Source organism: Polistes dominula, unplaced genomic scaffold (assembly GCF_049000335.1).
Source record: "Polistes dominula isolate Pdom_NZ unplaced genomic scaffold, Pdom_raw_medaka contig_27, whole genome shotgun sequence".
NCBI classification, from domain to species: Eukaryota; Metazoa; Arthropoda; class Insecta; order Hymenoptera; family Vespidae; genus Polistes; species Polistes dominula.
Genome location: NW_028300906.1, coordinates 914,657 through 936,395, shown reverse-complemented (window position 1 = coordinate 936,395; position 21,739 = coordinate 914,657). Strand labels below are relative to the sequence as shown.

The following is a 21,739-nucleotide window of genomic DNA, read 5'->3' as shown; positions in this document are numbered from 1 at the left end:
AAGATGGTTATGGAAATTTTGCCTATGCATTTGCGCATATATATATATATATATATATATATATATATATAGCGTACATGTATGTGTGACCGATTTCCCTTTACATGGCAAAAAAAAAAATCAAAAATAAGAAGAAAAGAAAAAAAACCGTCAATTCGCAAGAAAATAATTTCAGCTATTTTTATCGTATGATCACACTAATAATAATATTAATGACAGAAGTAATAATAGTATTAATAATGAAAGAAAAAGAATGAAGAAGAAAAAAAAAGAAAAAAACAAGAAAGAACTAAAAAAATTCACTACAATGTACAATATTAATTCTTTTCTTTTTTTTTTTTTGTTATATACTTATGCACATGTATATATATATGTATATATTGTCAAATTAATTGGTTTCTTTTTTTCCTTAATTTTTTTCTCTTATATTTCTTATTACTTTTCTTTGACGAAACAAACTTTATTGATGTATATCACGTGAGGAAAACGATATCACAGAACGATACACTTTTTAAAGTAATAATTAACGTCAATCTTCATGAGCGGATAGCTCGCAAATTTAGCAAACTATAAGTATTTAGGCATAACTGAGCAATGTATGAGTAAGATTTGTTCGTAAAAGCAACTTTGTGTGTAATAATTATTAAGGTTTTCGATTTGGCTATCTCGTTCGTTGATTGGTATAGTTACAAAATGGCGGCATTAAGATGCATTTTCATTATTTGAAAAGAAGGACGCGATTAGGTGTAGAGGGGGAAGGATATGATAAAGTATAGATTTGATCTATTCATTGGTGAAAACCAATAAACGTGACACGTAATCGTTCAGGATAGTATAATAGAACTATATTTTCTATAATTGATCTATTTCATTTATATTTTCGCTGTTTATTGTTTGATTTTCACAATTACAATTTGTAAGTATATGTTCATTTTTATTTTTTATTTTTTTTTTGTTTTAATAATTTTAATGTTACTTTTCAAATGATGACACCTTATCATAGCCGGTGAATTGATTAATGGTTTTATATGTTTATTTATTAATACATGTACATTATTTTATTCAATTATAATTATATACAATCATTGTTATATTAAAATGAAATTTCTTAATATAAACATCTGACGAAAATAGTTGTAAAACTTCATGAAAAATCGGTTTGTAATTCCAATATGTGCAATACTTGATACTACACCGGTTGAAATTTATGTGATTCTATTAATAGAATCAAATTTAGACAATAAGGCACACCCAGCTAGAAATTATTTTATTAAGATGTTTAAAGTACACACTTTTGTAATTATTAATTAATTAATGAAGAAATAGCGTTAAATAAGTAAATTAACAATATTTTTTAAGTAAAATTTCATAGTTATTTTACTAACAATTATGAAAAAAATGGCGGACCATTCAAATAAATGTTAGTTATTTTAACTAAAATTTGGTTGACATTTATGATTCTATTAATAGAATTAAATTTAGACAATAAGGCATGCTCAGCGAGAAATTATTTTTTTAAGATATTTAAAGTACACACTTTTGTAATTATTAATTAATGAAATAACGTTAAATAAATAAATGAACAATATTTTTTAAGTAGATTTTTATAGTTATTTTACTAACAATTATGAAAAAATGGCGGATTATTCAAATAAGTTTTAGTTACTTTATATATATATATATATGTATATTTAAATTATCTTAATAAGTATTTATTTCTATCATACTATAGTATATATAAAAATATTAATAAAAGTGTTAATTCATTATTACGCAAAGAAAAGTAATCATTATCGCATAAAGAAGTGATTATAATAATCTGCACAGTGATTCAACAAATTTCTCTACTTTATGTAATTCAAAAAATCCACTATCAAATAGAACTTTCTCGAAGGTTTAATATTTATTTAAAAATCTTTCGAAAGAAATGTATATCTTTCCCATCTAACATTTGATATCATCCTTATCATATTTATTTAGTTATCTGTATGATGAGTTGACTATTATTTCATTCATAATTTTAATCATTCGGTGTAAAGAAAAAAGATTATCGATTACCAATCAACGATTATAGATCATCGATCAGCGATTATCGATTACTGGTTACCAATAATCGATAAATTGTATTCAATTCAAATTTTTATATATTTCTATTTTCTTACATTTTTAATTGTTTGTTTGTTTGTTTTTTTTTTTTTTTACATTTTTAATTGTTTGTTTGTTTGTTTTTTTTTTTTTTTCAGAAAAATGCCTTCCTACAAGTTGACTTACTTCGCAGGTAAAGGATTGGCAGAGTCAATCCGTTTTATTTTCAGTTATGCTGGAGTTGAATTTGAAGATGATACTTTCGACAGTAATGATTGGCTAACTAAAATTAAACCGAGTAAGTATAAAATGTACAGAATATAATACATAAAAGAAAACACAAATATAAGAAGTCTACTTTTTTTATTTAATATGGATTATATAAAATCTTTGAAATTGTTGTTTTGTAGCTACACCTTTTGGACTAGTACCCGTGTTGGAGGTTGATGGAAAGAAAGTTAGTCAATCTGTTGCAATCAGTCGTTACTTAGCTAAACAATTTAAACTTACTGGAAAAGATGACTGGGAAGATTTAGAGATCGATGCTACCGTCGATACTATCCATGATCTTCGTGCAAGTAAATTACTTTGATATCAATATTCCTTTATATCAAGTTAATTATTATATTTTATTTACATAAAATTTCATTCATACACTTTTTCCAGAAATTGGTGCTTATTTTTATGAAAATAATGATGAAGCAAAAGCTGCAAAATTAGAGGTAGCTAAAGAAACAGTATCGTACATTTTGGAACGTTTGGACGCTCAAGTAAAAAAGAATGGTGGTTACTTCGTTGGTGGTGCTTTAACTTGGGCAGATCTTACTTTTGTTGCTTTATTGTATTATCTTAACTACATGATGAAATCTAATATCATTGAGAAATATGATAATCTCACAGCATTGCAGGATAAGGTTCTTAATCATCCAAATATCAAAAAATGGATTGAGAAGCGTCCTAAATCTGAATTCTAAATTTCTTATTAATTTCCTATTAATCGTACATATATATATATATTATGAAATAAAAAACTTATGTATTTTTCTATACTTATGAAAGAAAAAAATAAATAATTATATACAAATATTGATTGTAATTGTTACAAGAGAATTTATGCGAAGGTGATAAAAGTTTTTCAATATTATTTTGTATCTTCGTAGATTTACAGTGTAATTAAACCTATTACATTATTCATTATAGAAAAAAGATTTATTTTCAGATTCACTTTCATATTTGTAACAATTTTAAATTTAAATTTTCCAATTGATTATCACGTTCGATGATTGGTATAGTTACAAAATGGCGGCATTAAGATGCATCTTCATTATTTGAGAAGGTGAACTAGGACTAGGGGAAAAGATGGAGGGTGTGATAAGATATAGTGTCGATTTATTCATTGGTGGGAGTTGATAAACGAGATACGAAATCGTTCACGATAGTATTTAAGAACTATTCTTTCGAATTAATCTATTACGTTTCTGTCGTTGCTGCTTACCGTCATACATAAACTGACAACTTGTAAGTACATTTTGATTTTGTACATTTTTCTTTTTTTTATTTCTTTTAATAATGTATATGATACTTTAGATGACTCCTTTTCATAACCGGTCAATTGATTAACTTTTTTTATGGGTTTATATATATATATGCATATACATTATTTTATTCAATTATAATTATATACAGTTATATCAAACGAAACTTCTCGATGACAATGTCAAACGAATGTGGTTGTATAACTTAATGTTAAATCGATTTATTACACCGAAATATGCAATACTCGAAATTACACCGGTTGAGATTTATAATTCTATTAATAGAATCAAGATAATACAATATGGCACACATCCAGATAGAAATTATTTAATAGAAATGTTTAAAGTATATACTTTTATAATTATTGATTATTAAAATAGCGTTAAATAAATAAATTGATAATATTTTTTAAATAGAATTTTGTGATTATTTTACTGAAAAATTATGAAAAAATGGCGGATTATTCAAATGAATTTTAGTTATTAGATATTAATTATATATATATATTTTTATATAATACTAATTATTATATATTTAAATTATTTTAATCATTATTTATTGATATTATATTTTAATGTAATAGAATAATTATAAAAGTTTCAAATATCATTATTGTGCAAAAAAAAAAAAAATCATTATCATGTAAATAACTGATTATAAAAATCGGCACAATGATTCATCACTTTTTTACTTTACGTAATTAATCAATTCCATTACCTAATAGAAATTTCTCGAAAGTTTTATTTTTTGAGAAATGTATATCTTTCCAATCTGACACCTGATATATTCTTATCATATTGATCTAGTTATCTATATAATGAGTTGATTATTTTTTCATTGGTAATTTATATTTCTTTTTTCATTCTAGTTTCATTAGTACTACATAAGATATTGTAGTTCATAGTAATTTTTTTTATCAACAAATTTTATTTTTTAAAACAAATTACCGATTACCAATAATCGATCATCGATTATCGACTAGTGGTTACAAATAATCGATAAATTGTATTCAATTCAAATTTTTATATATTTACATTTATTTACATTTATTTACATTTATTTACGTTTATTCCCCTTATTTACATTTATTTACATTTATTTACATTTGATAATACTAATCGCGTATAAAAGTTTTATTTAATTGTTTAATCTATAATTAAATTTACAAAGTTTTACAATTATCCTTTTAATTTATACTAATATATTTGAATTTATTTTCTTTCAGAAAAATGCCTTCCTACAAGTTGACTTATTTCCCAGTAAAAGCTTTGGCAGAGCCAATTCGTTTTCTCTTCAGCTATGGTGGAGTTGAATTTGAAGATGTTCGTTTTGACAGAGAAGATTGGCCCACTAAAATTAAACCGAGTAAGTATAAAAAATGTACAGAATATAATACAAAACGCAAATAAGTAGTCTCATTTTATATTTAATATGAATTATATAAAACCTTTGAAAAATTGTTGTTTTATAGCTACACCTTTTGGACAAGTACCCATGTTGGAGGTTGATGGAAAGAAAATCAATCAATCTACTGCTATCAGTCGTTACTTAGCTAAACAATTTAAACTCACTGGAAAAGATGACTGGCAAGATTTAGAGATCGATGCTACTGTCGATACTATTCATGATCTTCGTGCAAGTAAATTACTTTGATATCAATATTCCTCTATATCAAGTTAATTATTATATTTTATTTACATATAATTTCATTCATATACTTTTTTCAGAAATAGCTGCTCATTTTTATGAAACTAATGCTGAAGTAAAAGCTGCAAAATTGGAGGTAGCTAAGGAAGTAATACCGTACATTTTGGAACGTCTGGACGCTCAAGTAAAAAAGAACGGTGGTTACTTCGTTGGTGGTGCTTTGACTTGGGCAGATCTTACTTTTGTTGCTCTATTGGATTATTTGAACGCAATGATGAAATCTAATATCATTGAGAAATATGATAATCTGACAGCATTGCAGGATAAGGTTCTTAATCTTCCAAATATCAAAAAATGGGTTGAGAAGCGTCCTAAATCTGATTTCTAAATTTATTAACTTTCTCTTATCATATATATAACGAAATAAAACACCTGTGTAATTTTTTATATTCATAATAGAGAATTAATAATATTTTATTAAATCCAAATATTGATTGTTATCCCTGTAAGAGATATTATACAAATATGATCAAAGTATTTTCAGTACTGTCTTGTATCTTCATAGGTTGACGAAGTAGTTAAACCTATTACAGTATTCATAATTGGGAAAAAAAAGCATTTCCAATATAATTTTGTATAATCAATAAAGAGTTCATTTTATTAATATTTTATAAAATAAGAAAAATATCAAGATTATTTCTTTAGAGAAAACAAAGTAAGTAAGTAAACAATGATTGAACTTAATTAAGAAATAATGTCATACGATATTTTATCATAAATGTAGAAAGATTTATTTTTATAAATCAAACAAGGCAAGTATATGTAGAACTTAATTACAATTGAAAATAGCGGCATAAAACACCATATATATATATATATTCCTTATTAAATATTACTTTTCTTATTATTTACTTTTCCACGTTTGGCGGTAGGTTTTTTATTACTTTTTTCTTCAGTTTCTTTTTTGTTTTTTACCGTTGGCTTTTTTGCTTTTATCATTTTATCTAAATTAATGTTGTCTTCCTCTTCGTCTGAATTTATATCATCTTCTATAGCTTCTATAGATTCTAAATCTTCTTGCGAAGTTGCTGCTGATTTTTTTGTCTTACTGGTAGTAATAGAATAAGGTAATCCAGGAGAGTTTTTGTTATAGGTTCTAGTAAAGGCTGCTAATACCTTACTCTCTATTGATTGAAATGAATTTCTTTTTCCTGGCCACATAGAAACTTCATTTAAGGAATCTAAATCTTCTCTTAACAAATGATATTGGTTCATAACATTAACTGCTTCATCTACTCCTTCAGTACCGTTACAGACTAAAGGTGTAATTATGGCATCTCTTATATTATTCAAGTAATCCAAATTGACTGCTTCCTTACTAGCACCTGTAGTTAAACGTGCATGCACAGTTATCTCTTGTAATAATCTATCAAATTTATTTCTTCTTGAATTACATCCAAGCCAAGCTGGAAAATTAATTTGACTTTGTATATGTCCAGACATCATATTACCAGGAATAACAGAAGAAAAACATGCTTGAATTGGTAGAAGTGACCATGCATTGTTACTTCGAATCGCTTTTTCTATACCATCTCCTAATGCTATACTTTCTGCTGCCAGCGCGACTCTCTCTAATAATTCAGTTTTTGGTGCTGCAGGCATAACTGAAAGATAATTTTCTTGTACGAACAATGGTGCTATATTGTAATCATGAAAGAAGAGATCACTTTTTTCATTAATATTCATATTTTTGTGTTCCTCAACAGTAAAGACCTTTTTAATTACTTCCCAAGGTCCCAATTTTATGTCCTTGTTCGGTTTATACTGTGTCTTTTTATCATTTTCAGATTTATCAATTAATAATGACAAATGATTGATCACTTGACGAATATCGTGACTAGTTGATTCAATTAATTGGTCGAGTTGTTCATTAGATATTTTGATATTTTCTTTGAAACATATCGATTTCATTGCTGCCCTGATTTGCTCTAATCTCGGTTTTTGGAATTTAAGTTCAAATGTATAATTGGAGAGAGTTTTCATTTTAGGATTAGTACGATCATTGCAAATACAAATTATTGGTACATCTGTAGATTTGATTAAGCTGACTAATTCTTGTAAACCTCCACGATCTTCATTACCAGCCATACCATCTACCTCGTCCATTAACAATACGTGTTTACTATTCTTTTCTCCCGTGAAGAAATTTGTAATTGTTGTATTAGATAGAATTTCGGAAACTCCTTCCTTTAAAAGTTTCTTACTTCTTGTATCTGATGCATTAAATTCTAATAGATCGAAACCTAATTCATTGCATACTACTTGAGCAGTAGTAGTTTTACCAATACCAGGTGGCCCTGATAACAGAGTTGCTCTGAAATATGCTCCATCATCATTTTTTGCCCATGGACTAGGTTTTACATGTTTCTTGTTTCGATTTTTATGCCAATTTGATAACCAATAGTGCAACTTTTTCACACAACTCTTATCTCCTTGTTGCCCTAATATTTGTTTTGTACTTTTCGGTCTGTATTTGTCAACTAATGCTTCGCAACCTTTTGTTATTACAACAGCATCGTTTTTTATAGCTTTAGAATCTAATTTTGTTTCCAAAGATTTCACAGGTTCAACAGTTTTTTTTGCAGATTCTACTGTTTCTTTTACAGGTTTTATCGTTTCTTTTACAGATTCTATTGTTTCTTTTACAGGTTTTACTGTTTCTTTTACAGGTTTTACTGTTTCTTTTACAGTTTCTACCGTTTCTTTATGACTTTTCTGCAATTTTGGTATTTCACGATGTTCTATCTTAGATGTTGGATTTTCCTTAGATTTTGAACGAGATTTTTTGATATCTTCAGCTTTTCCTTTAGGTCTTACTCGTATCAATTCCAACAAATCATCTTCAGATATTTTTTTAATTTTTAACTCATTGGCCTTAGCCATCTTCGCAGGTCCATATTCTTCACCTACTATGAGGTAATCCGTATTTCTCGATACTTGATGCAAAATACGACCACCATATTTTATTATTAATTCTTTAGCTTCGTCATCTTCTAACGAATCCAAAACTCCTGTTATTACAAAACTTAAGCCTGCTAAGCAATATTCTGCTCCCTGAGGTATTTCCTTAGAACCAGGATTTCTCGCTCCACCCCTATTAAGATATTTCTGATATAACATTGAACTTTGTTTTTTCATTTGAATTCTTTCTTCATATTCATCTAATGATGAACTATTGTTAAGTGAATTATCCTTTTTCGCTTTTTTAGCTTCTATTTCTATTGTGGAAATAGGTTTAGAACGTTTAGACGCTTTCTTAGGAACATTTTTCATTTGTGTATCTACGTTATTCTTTTCATTAGTTAATGATAATTCTTTACTACCAGAAGATCTACCTTCTTGTTTTGTATCTTTGTTTTTGCATGATATTTCATCATCGACAGATACACTGTCCTTCTTTTTTTCATTTGAAGTTCGATTAGTTTTCTTTTCTTTTCGATCATCTATCGTATCATTCTTCCTTTCTTTATCATTGTCATCTTCCTTGACATTTTGTGAATATTCCTTTTCTAATTTCTTCGTGTTTAACTTATTTACGTTAAGCTTCTTGTCATCTTCCTTGTCATCCTTCTTCTTGATTGTTTTCTGTATGGTTTCTCGTTTCACCGATCCTTTATTAAACATTTCTGCTGGTGAAATAGTGCTTTTCAATTCATCTTTAACATGTGATTCTTGTTTGGTATTATTAATCGATTCTACTTTTGTACTTTTAACAGTCGATACTTTGTCAACTTCATCGTCAGAGTCTGATAAAAGATGATGCTTGTTAAATTTTTTTGGTATACTTGGTACGCTTTACCACAGAGGATGGTTTTGCCTCCTCTTCGTCGTCAGACGATATTATTGCCCTTTTTTTACTTTTAATTGTAGGTTTATCATCTGATTTATCCGTTGACTGATCCTTTGATTTTTTAACAGTAGTACTCATAAAGTAAGATCTTATATCACGTGGCATTTTTAAACTGCTTATAGAAAGAAACTTACGGAATTCTGTAAATAATAATACATGGATCTTTAACAAAAGAAAACAAACAAAATCATTAATACTATCAATCAACGCGTTTAATAACAAAAACAATTACATACACACACACACACATACACATATATTCATATATATATACATTTAATCAAAAAAACATTGTCTAATTTTCTCTCTAACATTTTATTCTTTACTTCAAAATATGTTAAATTAACGTGTATTATTTTGTCAAAATAATTAATATCAAATTGTCATCCGTCAAATGATCCAAATTACTAATTTAATTTAAAACAGTGAGTACACACACACATTATTTCATCATTTCAAAAATACATTTTCTTTTTACAATTATTATATTTATACTGCAATTTAACACAATCAATAATATTAACGAATTAATTTAAATGAAAGATATTTGATTGATTACAAATTTCATTTTAATTGAATATTTTTCATAAAATAACAGTAATAATAAAAGAATTCGAATTTTTTTAGGTTACAAAAATGAATGAAATAAAAAAAATAATAATTGATTAAGGATCGAAACGTTTAATTGAATCGTATCGATTAAATATATACTTACATATCTTTGAAAGAAAATGAAAATATTATGAAATCAAATAAGTTATTAAAAATTTTATATTTGAGATCTTACTAGATCTAGTATTAACCGTCCATATACACATACACACACACACATACACACACATATTTAGCAAATCAGTATTTCATGTGCAGTATCTTGAAAAGGTAGCTTGCCGCCGGTACTGTACTGTTCATCGACATTAGTTACGTCGGGAAAGGATTATTTCATCATTTTGCGAAATAATAATTAATTTAATATATATTAATTATGGCTAATCAATTATTATTGTCTGCAAGAAGATTAGAAAAAATTTTATTTGTATCTGCTCAAAAAGGACACTTCGATACATTTCAGGTATGTTTTTAATAAAACATAACCTATCATTTATTTATGATATAACCAACATTATTACTCTTGCAACATATAATATTTCAATAAACGTATCAATCATTTTCGATTAATTTCTTATATTCTAATTTTTTATATAAACATTATTTTTTATTGCTATAATTGTCACTTTTCTTATTTTCTAATTTTTCATTGACAAAATTGTATTCTACTTTTCTATATATATATACATATATGTATATACACCCCTTAGTTTTATTGAAATGTTAAATAAAATGTATACGATAACTGTATAAATATATCATGCATATTTAATTGTATACTTTTCCAGTTAAAAAGACATTTGTCAATTCTAAAAAGATGTTACACAATGCCTGTAATTGAAGAATTGCAACAACAATGGAAATTGTTGTGCAAGCAACATCCCAAAGGATTTGAAAAATTTTTTAAACGAGGTAATTCAATATTCTTAATAAAACATTTCATTATTTGTATCCTTTATTAATAACGATGACAATAACAATAGTATTAATAATAATCTTAACCTTTTGAGGTATAATTTAATGCATGGAATTGCATATCATATTTGTAAACAAATATTTGTTCTTCTTATGTTGTATCCGTAGATTTTGTCATAAGTAGGATTCATGTTTGTCATGTTGTAGACTGTAAAGTGTATTATGAATCTTATACATTGTTTTAGTGTAAAGAGTTAATAATTAAAGCGGATAAACTTAATATTTATGTAAAGGTGGTACGAAACAGACTAAAGTTAATGAAGAAGGAAAGAAAACATCGGAGAGTACATCGAGTAAAGATACTCAATCAAGTAGTAGTAGTAGTAAAGAATCATCGTCAAGTTCTAAAAGTAGTGGTGAAATTAATTGGACGGAGAAAATTTTTGGCGAAAATTGGCAACAAAAAAAAGGAGGAAACTCATTTGGCAATAACGATAAATACATATGGGGAGGATTAATTTTTGTAGCAACTATAAGTGCAATGTTTTATGCATTCTCAGACGATATATATTCACGACAAACAACATGGAGAGAATTTGTAAACAAGTAAATAATATTTTGACTTATGCAATTTCTTCTTATTTTTCTTTTTTATGTTGCATTTTATTTCTCAATTTTGATTTCAGTTATTTGAGTAAAGGAATAGTAGAACAGTTGGAAGTTGTAAATAAAAAATTTGTTCGAGTCAAATTGAGTCCTGGTCATACAATAGATGGATACGTAAGTGTTTTAATATTTAATCATATATCATATTAATATATATCATATTAATTAACTATGTTATTTTTAGAATACACTATGGTTCAATATTGGAAGCACCGAAACATTTGAAAGAAATTTAGAAAATATTCAAATAGAATTAAATATAGAACCTGGACATGATGTTCCCATTGTATATAAAACCGAAGTAGAACTACCGACTCTAGTGACACACATGCTGCAACTTGCTTTCTTTGGTACTTATTACTATTACTTATTGCTCATTTCTAAAATTAATCATTTAACGATTAATATTAACCCTTTATATTATATAATTTAAAAGGTTTAGCTATACTCATGTTACGACGTTCAATGGAAGCGATAAGTGGAAAAGGTGGTCGTAGAAAAGGATTATTTGGCGGTGTGATGGAATCAACTGCTAAATTAATTAATTCTAAAGATATTCATGTTCGATTTAAGTAAGCTATATTAATTTCTGATATCGTGCGTTAATTTATACAGTAGTAAATTAAATTTTTGTCTATGCGTAATTTAAATATAGAGATGTAGCTGGATGTGAAGAAGCAAAAATTGAAATTATGGAATTTGTAAATTTTTTGAAAAATCCTAAACAGTATATAGATCTTGGAGCAAAGATTCCTAAAGGAGCTATGTTGACAGGTATATTTGATTGTTTAATTAATAACACAAATAATAGATACAATTCAAATAGAACATGTTATAATCTGAGGATTATTATAGGTCCTCCTGGAACAGGAAAAACATTACTTGCTAAAGCAACCGCTGGTGAAGCAGATGTTCCATTTATATCTGTATCAGGTTCAGAATTTTTAGAAATGTTTGTTGGCGTTGGACCTTCTAGAGTAAGAGATATGTTTTCTATGGCAAGGAAGCACGCGCCCTGTATTTTGTTTATCGATGAAATTGATGCGGTAGGAAGGAAAAGAGGTAGCCGTAATTTTGGCGGACATTCGGAACAAGAAAATACACTTAATCAACTTTTGGTAGAAATGGATGGTAAAACAGAAGAAAACCTCTTTCTAATTTTTATTGAAATAAATAATAATATTAGATTTTTTTTGTATTAACACATTTCTTATTTTCTCTTCCTTTCAGGATTTAACACAACAACTAACGTGGTCGTTTTAGCTGCAACTAATCGAGTGGATATCTTGGATAAAGCACTTTTAAGACCTGGTAGATTCGATAGACAAATTTATGTTCCTGCACCGGATATCAAAGGACGTGCTTCTATATTTAAGGTCCATTTGGCCTGTTTAAAAACACTTTTAGATAAAAATGAGTTAGCTAGAAAAATGGCATCTTTGACACCTGGTTTTACTGGTATATAAAAATAAACAATAAAAAAAAATATATATATATATATATATATTATTATAAAATTTCATCTAAATAATAATAAAACAAAATGATTTGTTGTTATTTCTCAGGAGCTGATATCGCTAACGTTTGTAACGAAGCAGCTCTCATAGCAGCTAGAGATTTAAACGATAATATTTTATTAAAACATTTTGAACAAGCTATAGAAAGAGTAATAGCTGGTATGGAAAAGAAAACACAGGTTTTACAACCGGAAGAAAAGAGAACCGTTGCATATCACGAAGCTGGTCATGCTGTAACAGGTTGGTTCTTGGAATACGCAGATCCAATTTTGAAGGTACTTTTTTGTATAATTTATACAAACTAATTACTACTTATATTATTAATTACCTTAATAAATATATTTTATATTTTTTAGGTATCTATTATACCAAGAGGAAAAGGATTAGGTTATGCTCAATATTTACCACGTGAACAGTATCTTTATTCGAAAGAACAATTGTTTGATCGAATGTGTACAATGCTTGGAGGTAGAGTATCAGAAGAAATATTTTTTAATCGCATAACAACAGGTGCTAGTGATGATTTACAAAAGGTATCATAAAGATAATTGATAATAATTTGTTATATCAAATAACGAATAATTTATTTATAATAATAATAATTAATTTCAACAGATAACAGAAAGTGCATACGCTCAGATCGTGCAGTTTGGTATGAACGAAAAAGTAGGAAACGTTAGCTTTCAAAGACCACAACCAGGTGAATTTGCTGTGGACAAACCTTATTCTGAGAATACAGCACAACTTATAGACGATGAAGTACGTCAGTTAATTGATAAAGCTCATAAACACACACATAGTATTCTTACAAAGCATAAGGAAGATGTAATTAAGGTATAGATCAATGTTATTATTAATTTGAACGATGTCCATCCATCTTGTACGTACAATGGTTGAAATAATTTTGAATAAATTTATAGGTAGCCGAGCATCTTTTAAAACAAGAGATTTTAAATAGAGACGATATGATTGCATTAATTGGACCTAGACCTTTCAAAGAAAAATCAACATACGAAGAATTCGTCGAAGGCACTGGCTCCTTTGAAGAAGATACAACATTACCACAAGGTTTACAGGAATGGAATAAATCTAGAGATGAATCTGATCAAAAACCGGAAGACAAAGCAGAGACCATACCTCCTACTCCGGCTACAAAAGCTACGTCTACTGAAGTGACTAAAAATCAACCGTAAAAGAAATTTTAATTATATTATTTCATCAAAGTATAGTCTGTCAAGTATATCATTCGTACTTTGTATATATATTATAACTCAAAATATATTATTAAAGAAATTTAGAATATAGTATATATAACTATATATTCAGCTGCATCAGCTGTCGTTATTATTAATTTAATTAACTAAACAAAAAAATATCAATTAATTACACGTTTGCTTATAAATACAATTTAAATATAATATATAATTCGTGTAATATAATACTTTCTACACACATCTCTCTCTTCTTCGTTAATAATATTTATCTAAGACATGTTCTGTGAAAATCCCAATATTAAATCATTTAAGTTCCAAGCAGTGTGGTGATCATGCTTTTAAGATTCATTTTGTCAAAAATTGCTACCTTATTAAAACGCAATGTAAAATTAATTTTTTTTTCGTCTCACTTGGCATTAATTGATACGATTTAAAAAAAAAAAAGATTCCTGGGACTTAAAACAGTTAGTGAAAAATATACATGTACGTATATATATATATATATATATATATATATATATATATATATATATACGATGTATTACGAATAATGTAGTTGTTTCTTTTCATTTAATGAGATATATCTTTACAGACTATATAAAAAGAATATAAAAGATATTGATATATATATTTTACTTTGATGAGCAAAAGCATGAAATTTCAAAGTACCAATTTGCTTTAGCTATTTTGAAATTGTGCCACTTCCTCACACATCATGTTCTACGAGCCGATGACTCTAGCACAAAGCCACAGACCATTAGTTCTAAGGTTTGTCTTAAAACTTGTATTTAAGTAGTAAAATTTATAAAAATTAATATAAGATTATCTAACTTGAGATGACATAATTCTGCTATTATATTTTTGTACGCATGTTAAGATTTTTTGTTTATGGTTTCACATGCGAGAAATAATTTCAACAAATTATTTGATTTAATTTATATATATATATATATTTTATTAATTTAAATCTTATACACAGAATGTTTCTTTTACAATACTTTAATGTGAATTTAATTATTAAGAAAGATTATTTTCAATTTATATAAAACATTATTTGCAAATCTAGTAAGTTTATTTTACCGATCGGTAAAATAAAGTAATAGTTATTACCGCTAGATGGTGATAAATGTTTACCAGCCGGTAAGATTAAGTAATATCTAGTACCACTAGATGGCGGCATATGTTTTACCAGTCGGTAATAATGAAGTAATAGAAATTTCTACAAAAAGAAGACATGAATTCATACAAATATATAAATTGTTCTTGTTTTAGTCTTTCCCAGTAATATTTTCAAATTTCCATTAAGATGTACAGTAATAAATTTAGTACATGTTGAGAACCGCACATTAGAATGTATTAGCCATTTGTTTTCTCAATTTGGAAAATACAAGGATGCATTCCTTCTGCTATTCTTTTGATAGAATATTACTGCATATAGTTTTTTTTCTCAGTGTATATGATGATACGATTTATTTATAACAAAAAAAAAGGAATACAAAAAATAAAAAGAAATCTTATTATCGATGTAGTACGAAAAATAAGTAATTTCAAAAATGGCGCCATTTGGATCGTATATATATAAGTTGGTAGAACTGTAGAGAGAATACGTACCAATATAAATGGGGAATTCTTTTAGTGATTTTGTTATGATTGCAATATTCAACAAAGAGAAATTCTCACAAACAATAATCTGACCTTTGCTAACTAATGCGATTTTATTTTTACGGATGTTAGAGGATGTTAAAATGTGTCACGTACTTTAAGGATAACAAACAAATCGAGATATTCAGTATGAGTATAAAATCGTTCTGTTAGTGGCGAATCGAGAAACATATTATATTTAATCGAAATATATCGGTTTATTGTTTTTGTGATATAATTAAATAGAAAGTATTTTGTAGACAATAAAAAGTTGAATATATAGTTGTGATTAATTTTTAATGCTGTTACGTTGTGATATTATTAATTGACATGACACGATTAAGAGGTCGAGCTTCTCTTATGATAATCGTAATGATCATGTTCACATTATTGGTAGTTATATATCATATTTTGAGTAACGAAATAGACAATATTTCATCCGATAAAATAAATCCAAGATTAAAAGTTGAAGATGTTTATCCTGTTAACGATTTCACTGAAAGTCTTATCAATATAGCAGGAATGCAACAAATGGAAGCTCATATAGCCAAAAATTCTGAGGTACTAAGAAATAAACAATTCGCTGACAATTTTCATGCCAATTTATATTCATCAAGCAATCCGTTGTACAAAGGACACAAGATTGTACATTTAGATTTAAAGGGCGCACCGCCTAAAATAGGTTATTACAAATATCTTTTACCGTTGTTGAAAAAGTTAGGCGCTACTGGAATTCTCATTGAATACGAGGATATGTTTCCATTTGATGGAAATATACAAGATATTAGCGCTTATAATTGTTATACCAAAGAAGACTTAAGTATCATTCAAGAATTAGCTGAACAAAATAATCTTATTGTTATTCCATTGATACAAACATTTGGACATTTGGAATTTATTCTTAAACTCGATAAGTATAAGGAATATAGAGAGATACCAAGATATCCTCAAGCAATATGCCCAACTTATAATAAAACTACACAATTGATACATGAAGTAATAGATCAAGTCGTAGCTGCACATCCCAATATAAAATACTTGCATATTGGAGCAGATGAAGTATATCAAATAGCAGAATGTTCAAGATGTATTGATCTGATAATTAAAAAAATTGGACTAAAAAACAATTATTCCTCGATCATGTGTCCAAAGTAGCTAGATATATCAAGGATAAGTATCCCCATTTAACGGTATTAATGTGGGATGATGAATTTCGTGAAATATCTCCTCAAGAAATAATAGATAAAGATTTACATTTATTGGTTGAACCGGTAGTTTGGAAATATACAAAAGATCCAGGCTCTACTTTGACCGATCAATTATGGGAAAGTTATGGTGCCGTTTGGAAAAGTATTTGGGTTGCTACAGCATTCAAAGGTGCCACTGCGCCTGATAGATTTTTTACAGATATATCTTATCATTTGACAAATCATCAACGTTGGTTAGAAATAATAATCAAATATTCAAGCCAAATCAATTTTAAGGGTGTCATTTTAACGGGATGGCAAAGATACGATCATTTTAGTGTACTCTGTGAATTATTAGCGACAGCCATTCCATCACTTGCCATTAATCTTGCTGCGTTGGAGGTATCTAATCAAAGTGGTTTTCCTGTTGAAGAAGTACCTAATCAAATAGCTGACATATTACAATGCGATAGTCTAATATCTTTAAGCATACCAGAACCACAATATGGATGGACTAAATGTGCTTTTCACGGATCAGCAGTATATGCAGTTACTCTAAGATTACATTCTTTGATTCAAGAAATAAATAAAATGCATCAGGATAACATATATAAAGGATGGTTAAAACCGTACAATATAAAATACAAATTTTCAAGTCCGAGTCATATCGAACGAATAATAGGCGACTTAAATAGGTATAAGGTTGAGATAATGTACATTGAGAAAGATTTTCGTACTGCCATGGAACATATTTATGATAATTATACAATACAAGAATGGATAGAAACATACGTTACTCCAATAAACGAAGAAATTACACAATTACACGAAGCAGAAGAGAAAATTCTTGAAAAGAATTCGTGGCAGAGGAGACCTTTAAAAAAGATCGATTGAAATGATACGATTATTTTTAACAATGGCATCAAACCCAAGTTCTGGATAACAGAAATAATAGATGATAAGAGACTGATTAAAAATTTATTAGAAAAGAAAATCGAATAATTGAGATACGTCGTACGTTTTTGTTCTCGCTAATAAAGATATTCAATAATATTAATATAATTATGATACTCATAACAGATAATCAATGTAATAAGTTAATTATAAACACACATATATATATGTATATATACATACATATATATACATATATTATGTTCTTTTAAATTTTCAACAACACAGTGTTGTTATATGAATGAAAGTTTCGATACTATGTTTAACTACGCCGTCCGTGATTTAAAGTATCACGTTCGTCATTTTAAACAAATAATACAATGTGCTTTTTTTTTTTTTCATTGAATTTTATTCTAAAAAACGAAAGAGAACGTGTTAAACGCAAGGTAAAGTGAAATTATACGATGAATCTCTGTGCGTGGTACAATCAAAGTGCAAACATTTACTATACCAAAGTTGATTTATTATTTCTTCTATGAATTATTTTCATTTGAAAATAAGACTAAATTTAATCGTAAATGTTATTAATATGTATACATGATGTGTGGTGTGTACAAGAAGCGTATTACAATTATTCTCATTGTTAGAGCGCAAGTTATAGAAATTTTAAAACAGTCAATGTAATTTTATTCCAAGGTCAAAGTCTTATGATCCCCCCCCCTGTCTTCTGCCCCTGTCCAATTATTAAAATATTCGTTTTTTTTTATCTAGTTATTTTATTATTATTAATTTTAAATATTTCTATGTTGAATCATGTTAAAGCATATTTTATGATAAATTAAATTTATATTATATATAAATATATATATATATATATATATATGCACACAAACACAGATATACACACATACATACATAAAATTCATATGCAAAACATGCTGTTGCAATAGTACAATACTATTGACAAATATTTCCAAATCCTTGTTACAATTTACACACACATACTACAATAATCTTTTTATTATTATTACTATTATTATTATTATTATTATTATTATTATTATTATTATTATTGTTGTTCTTAGGCAAAATATTATCAATAAAAATTGTTTTTCAATTATTCTTATTAATTTATATTAAAATTTCTATGTGTCGATTTTTTTTTATTTAAAAAAGAAGAAAAGAAAACAATTATTTATATTTATAAGTATATAAAAGTTAGGTTATTAGCTTCAGTCCATTGAATATGTTTCTTTTTTTTTTCTTTTTTAGTAAATATATAACTATTTTTACATATGTGTATATATATATATATATATATGTTCTCGTTAATATATTAAATTAATTTATAAATATTATATAATAAATCATTGTAATGTGCAAACTGTTGATTTAGAACCAGGAAAATGTGAATGAAAGGAAATTGGATTGTGTCTCTTATTAGGAAATCTTTTTACAACCTTATGAATCGTGTTCATATCCACGGTATCTCCTATTTCAGCGATAATTATTGGTTTATGAAAATCTTGATCATTTCTTGATAATCTTACACCTAAAACTTGAGCAGCCAGACTTACGATACACAGAGATACCTGAAGAAAACATATACAAATATTTACACGTTTGAATTACGCGCCAAGAAAAAAAGAATAAAGTTGCGCGTCAAAATTTTTGGTGGGAAAATTTAAAAGTATTCAAATGTGATTACCGATTCGCCAGTTCTAGCAGACATATCGTAATATGGAAATCCATTTTCTGCTGCATACCGATGTGATTTATCTTTTTTAACGCTTCTCTGATGTTCCATGTCACATTTATTACCTATCAATGCCATTAAAGGTGTCTCTTCTATACTTTCGCTCATTCCTCGAATCTTATTGGTCCATTCGTCTAGTATTTCAAAACTTGAAGAGTTCGTTATGTCGTATACCAAAAGAATGATCTACATTTAGCAGATTTAATAACAGGTAATTACATATATAATAAATCATTGTTATATTAATGTTTTAAATAATATTTCAAAGTCTTACGTTAGCTGCAAAGACATATTTATCTAACATGGTGCCATGAAGAGCAAGTCCTCCGACATCCCATAAGTGTAGATTAACATTTTTATAAGAACCAACTGTGATATTTTTTAAAAAGAAATCAATACCGGCTGTTGGAGTATATTGTCTCGTAAATTCGTTCGTGCAAAACTTCAAAGCGATGCTAGTCTAAAAAGGGATCTTTTAATTTCAATTATCAAGAGTAAAAATAACATATCATTGAATTATTTTTATATTACTTATTGTGAAATTATTTATTTTTAACTTAATCATTGAAGTCACTAACATTGACTTTTATTAATTGAGATAACAAGTAATAAAAAGAATAATTTATTTCATATAAAATTAACCTATATTTATTTTTCTTTATTTGTTGTTTTTTCAATTTCGTATAAACTGCATTATCGATCGATCATTTTTGTACATCAGAGACGCGGGAAATTTGAAATTAAAGTAGAACGTTTATCGACCGAGATATAAGATAAGGTAAAAGATTAATCAATTTTATCTGTGATTATCGTATCCCATTAGAATAATCAATACTTTACTTCTTATAATAGTATTTCTCGTGTAAACTGCATTACCGATCGATAATTTATATTTATCCCTTTCGATCTAAAAATGCTACAAGTTGTTTAACATTTTAATGCAAGTTTTATTAAATGACATGAGAGAAAGTTCATGATCGTTGAGGTCTTATCGATTGGCCATTCACATATATTTTTTATTTATTTTTTACCTTGATAAAATATTTATTATTATTATTATTATTAAACTAAAAAATTGTTCTTTCTTATATTATAATATAAACGAATAAAAACTTGAATTTAAATGTATACGATTATTAAAATAGAACATATTAAAGGGACAGAAAAATTATATTTATCATTATTAATATTATATTATGTTTTTAAAATAAAAAACAAAACTTTTGAAAACTTACTTTTCCAGAACTGGAATCACCGAGAAGAACAATTTTGAGTCGCCTCTCGGCAAGATCCTCTTCGATGTCGGACATAGATCGAATTCAATGAATTATAAGCGAAAAGTAAGTTGAATACAATGTTTTTCGAATTCATAGGAGAAAGAAAGAAAAAGAAAAGAAAAATGATTTAAAACAAAGGTGATATTAAAGTAATGGCGTAATAAACGTGTTTTAACTAATTATTAACTAAAAGCGTTCGACCACAATTCGTGTTGTTGTTGGTTCGTACAAAACTTGTTCAATGAAAAACGAAAGAAAGTTTTAAAAACCGAGAGAGTTGTTGTGGCCGGCCAGTAACGCGTCGTCGTCATCGACATTATGTCGTCCTTTCCTTGTATTCACCACTGCCCGGTATGAATAAATTAACAAAGAATCGATAACAAACCACCACACAACTTACGTATAATCCACCACCTGTATACAATATCCCAAATCTACATTTTGATTTCTTTCTTTTTTCTGTTATTTTTTTCCCCCTCTCATTTTGTTTTATATCATTTTCTCCATTTTGTTGTATCCATCATAGTTTCAGGTATTTCTAACAAATTTTTTCCTTTTTTTCTTTTTATTTATCAAAGAAAAGATTTTTTTAATTTTATTATATAGTTCAATTCATTTAGTTTGTATTCTATTATAATTCTTTTAAATTTATACGAGTATCACGTGTTTTTATATATTTTTTTTATTATGTTTTTATTATTATTATTATTATTATTGTTGTTGTTGTTGTTATGGTTTTATGTTACATTAGAGAAAGATTTATTTCATTATGGGTTTCTGTATTTTTTACAAGTTTTTATTTGTAAAATGTTTTGTTTTTTTATCCGATCACCGAATGTGGCATTATTTTTTTCCTATTAACATATTAATTAATAATTTTTTTCT

At 27.1% G+C, this 21,739-nt stretch overlaps 6 protein-coding genes across 6 annotated transcripts; 4 read left to right on the top strand and 2 right to left on the bottom strand.

The window, feature by feature from the left end:
• Positions 1–756: 756 nt before the first annotated feature.
• Positions 757–3,603, top strand: LOC107070302 (glutathione S-transferase). Its single transcript, XM_015328362.2, has 4 exons — positions 757–916; positions 2,244–2,383; positions 2,496–2,663; positions 2,752–3,603. Exons 2-4 carry the CDS (start codon positions 2,248–2,250, stop codon positions 3,057–3,059), a joined length of 612 nt encoding a protein of 203 aa, XP_015183848.2. The 5' UTR covers positions 757–916; positions 2,244–2,247; the 3' UTR covers positions 3,060–3,603.
• Positions 3,463–5,756, top strand: LOC107070301 (glutathione S-transferase). Its single transcript, XM_015328360.2, has 4 exons — positions 3,463–3,603; positions 4,847–4,986; positions 5,093–5,260; positions 5,349–5,756. The coding sequence occupies exons 2-4, from the start codon at positions 4,851–4,853 to the stop codon at positions 5,654–5,656; spliced, it is 612 nt and encodes a 203-aa protein (XP_015183846.2). The 5' UTR covers positions 3,463–3,603; positions 4,847–4,850; the 3' UTR covers positions 5,657–5,756.
• On the bottom strand, positions 5,706–10,034 carry Gnf1 (germ line transcription factor 1). Its single transcript, XM_089179517.1, is given in 3 exon segments — positions 5,706–9,096; positions 9,098–9,318; positions 9,894–10,034. Coding segments are annotated over 2 exon segments (3,129 nt in total). The 5' UTR covers positions 9,284–9,318; positions 9,894–10,034; the 3' UTR covers positions 5,706–6,153.
• A 7-nt stretch (positions 10,035–10,041) lies between these two features.
• On the top strand, positions 10,042–14,339 carry Afg3l2 (AFG3 like matrix AAA peptidase subunit 2). Its single transcript, XM_015328363.2, has 13 exons — positions 10,042–10,250; positions 10,576–10,699; positions 10,996–11,308; positions 11,389–11,482; positions 11,553–11,718; positions 11,805–11,940; positions 12,024–12,142; positions 12,224–12,499; positions 12,599–12,826; positions 12,934–13,160; positions 13,242–13,418; positions 13,501–13,719; positions 13,806–14,339. Exons 1-13 carry the CDS (start codon positions 10,164–10,166, stop codon positions 14,076–14,078), a joined length of 2,439 nt encoding a protein of 812 aa, XP_015183849.1. The 5' UTR covers positions 10,042–10,163; the 3' UTR covers positions 14,079–14,339.
• Positions 14,340–15,756: 1,417 nt separating this feature from the next.
• On the top strand, positions 15,757–18,517 carry LOC107070324 (hexosaminidase D). Its single transcript, XM_015328410.2, is given in 2 exon segments — positions 15,757–16,848; positions 16,851–18,517. Coding segments are annotated over 2 exon segments (1,749 nt in total). The 5' UTR covers positions 15,757–16,070; the 3' UTR covers positions 17,822–18,517.
• Positions 18,208–21,304, bottom strand: LOC107070278 (ras-related protein Rab-28). The gene is made up of 4 exons (XM_015328318.2): positions 20,813–21,304; positions 19,852–20,037; positions 19,530–19,763; positions 18,208–19,413 (listed from the first exon to the last, which is right to left on the bottom strand). Exons 1-4 carry the CDS (start codon positions 20,885–20,887, stop codon positions 19,189–19,191), a joined length of 720 nt encoding a protein of 239 aa, XP_015183804.2. The 5' UTR covers positions 20,888–21,304; the 3' UTR covers positions 18,208–19,188.
• Between the last annotated feature and the right edge of the window lie 435 nt (positions 21,305–21,739).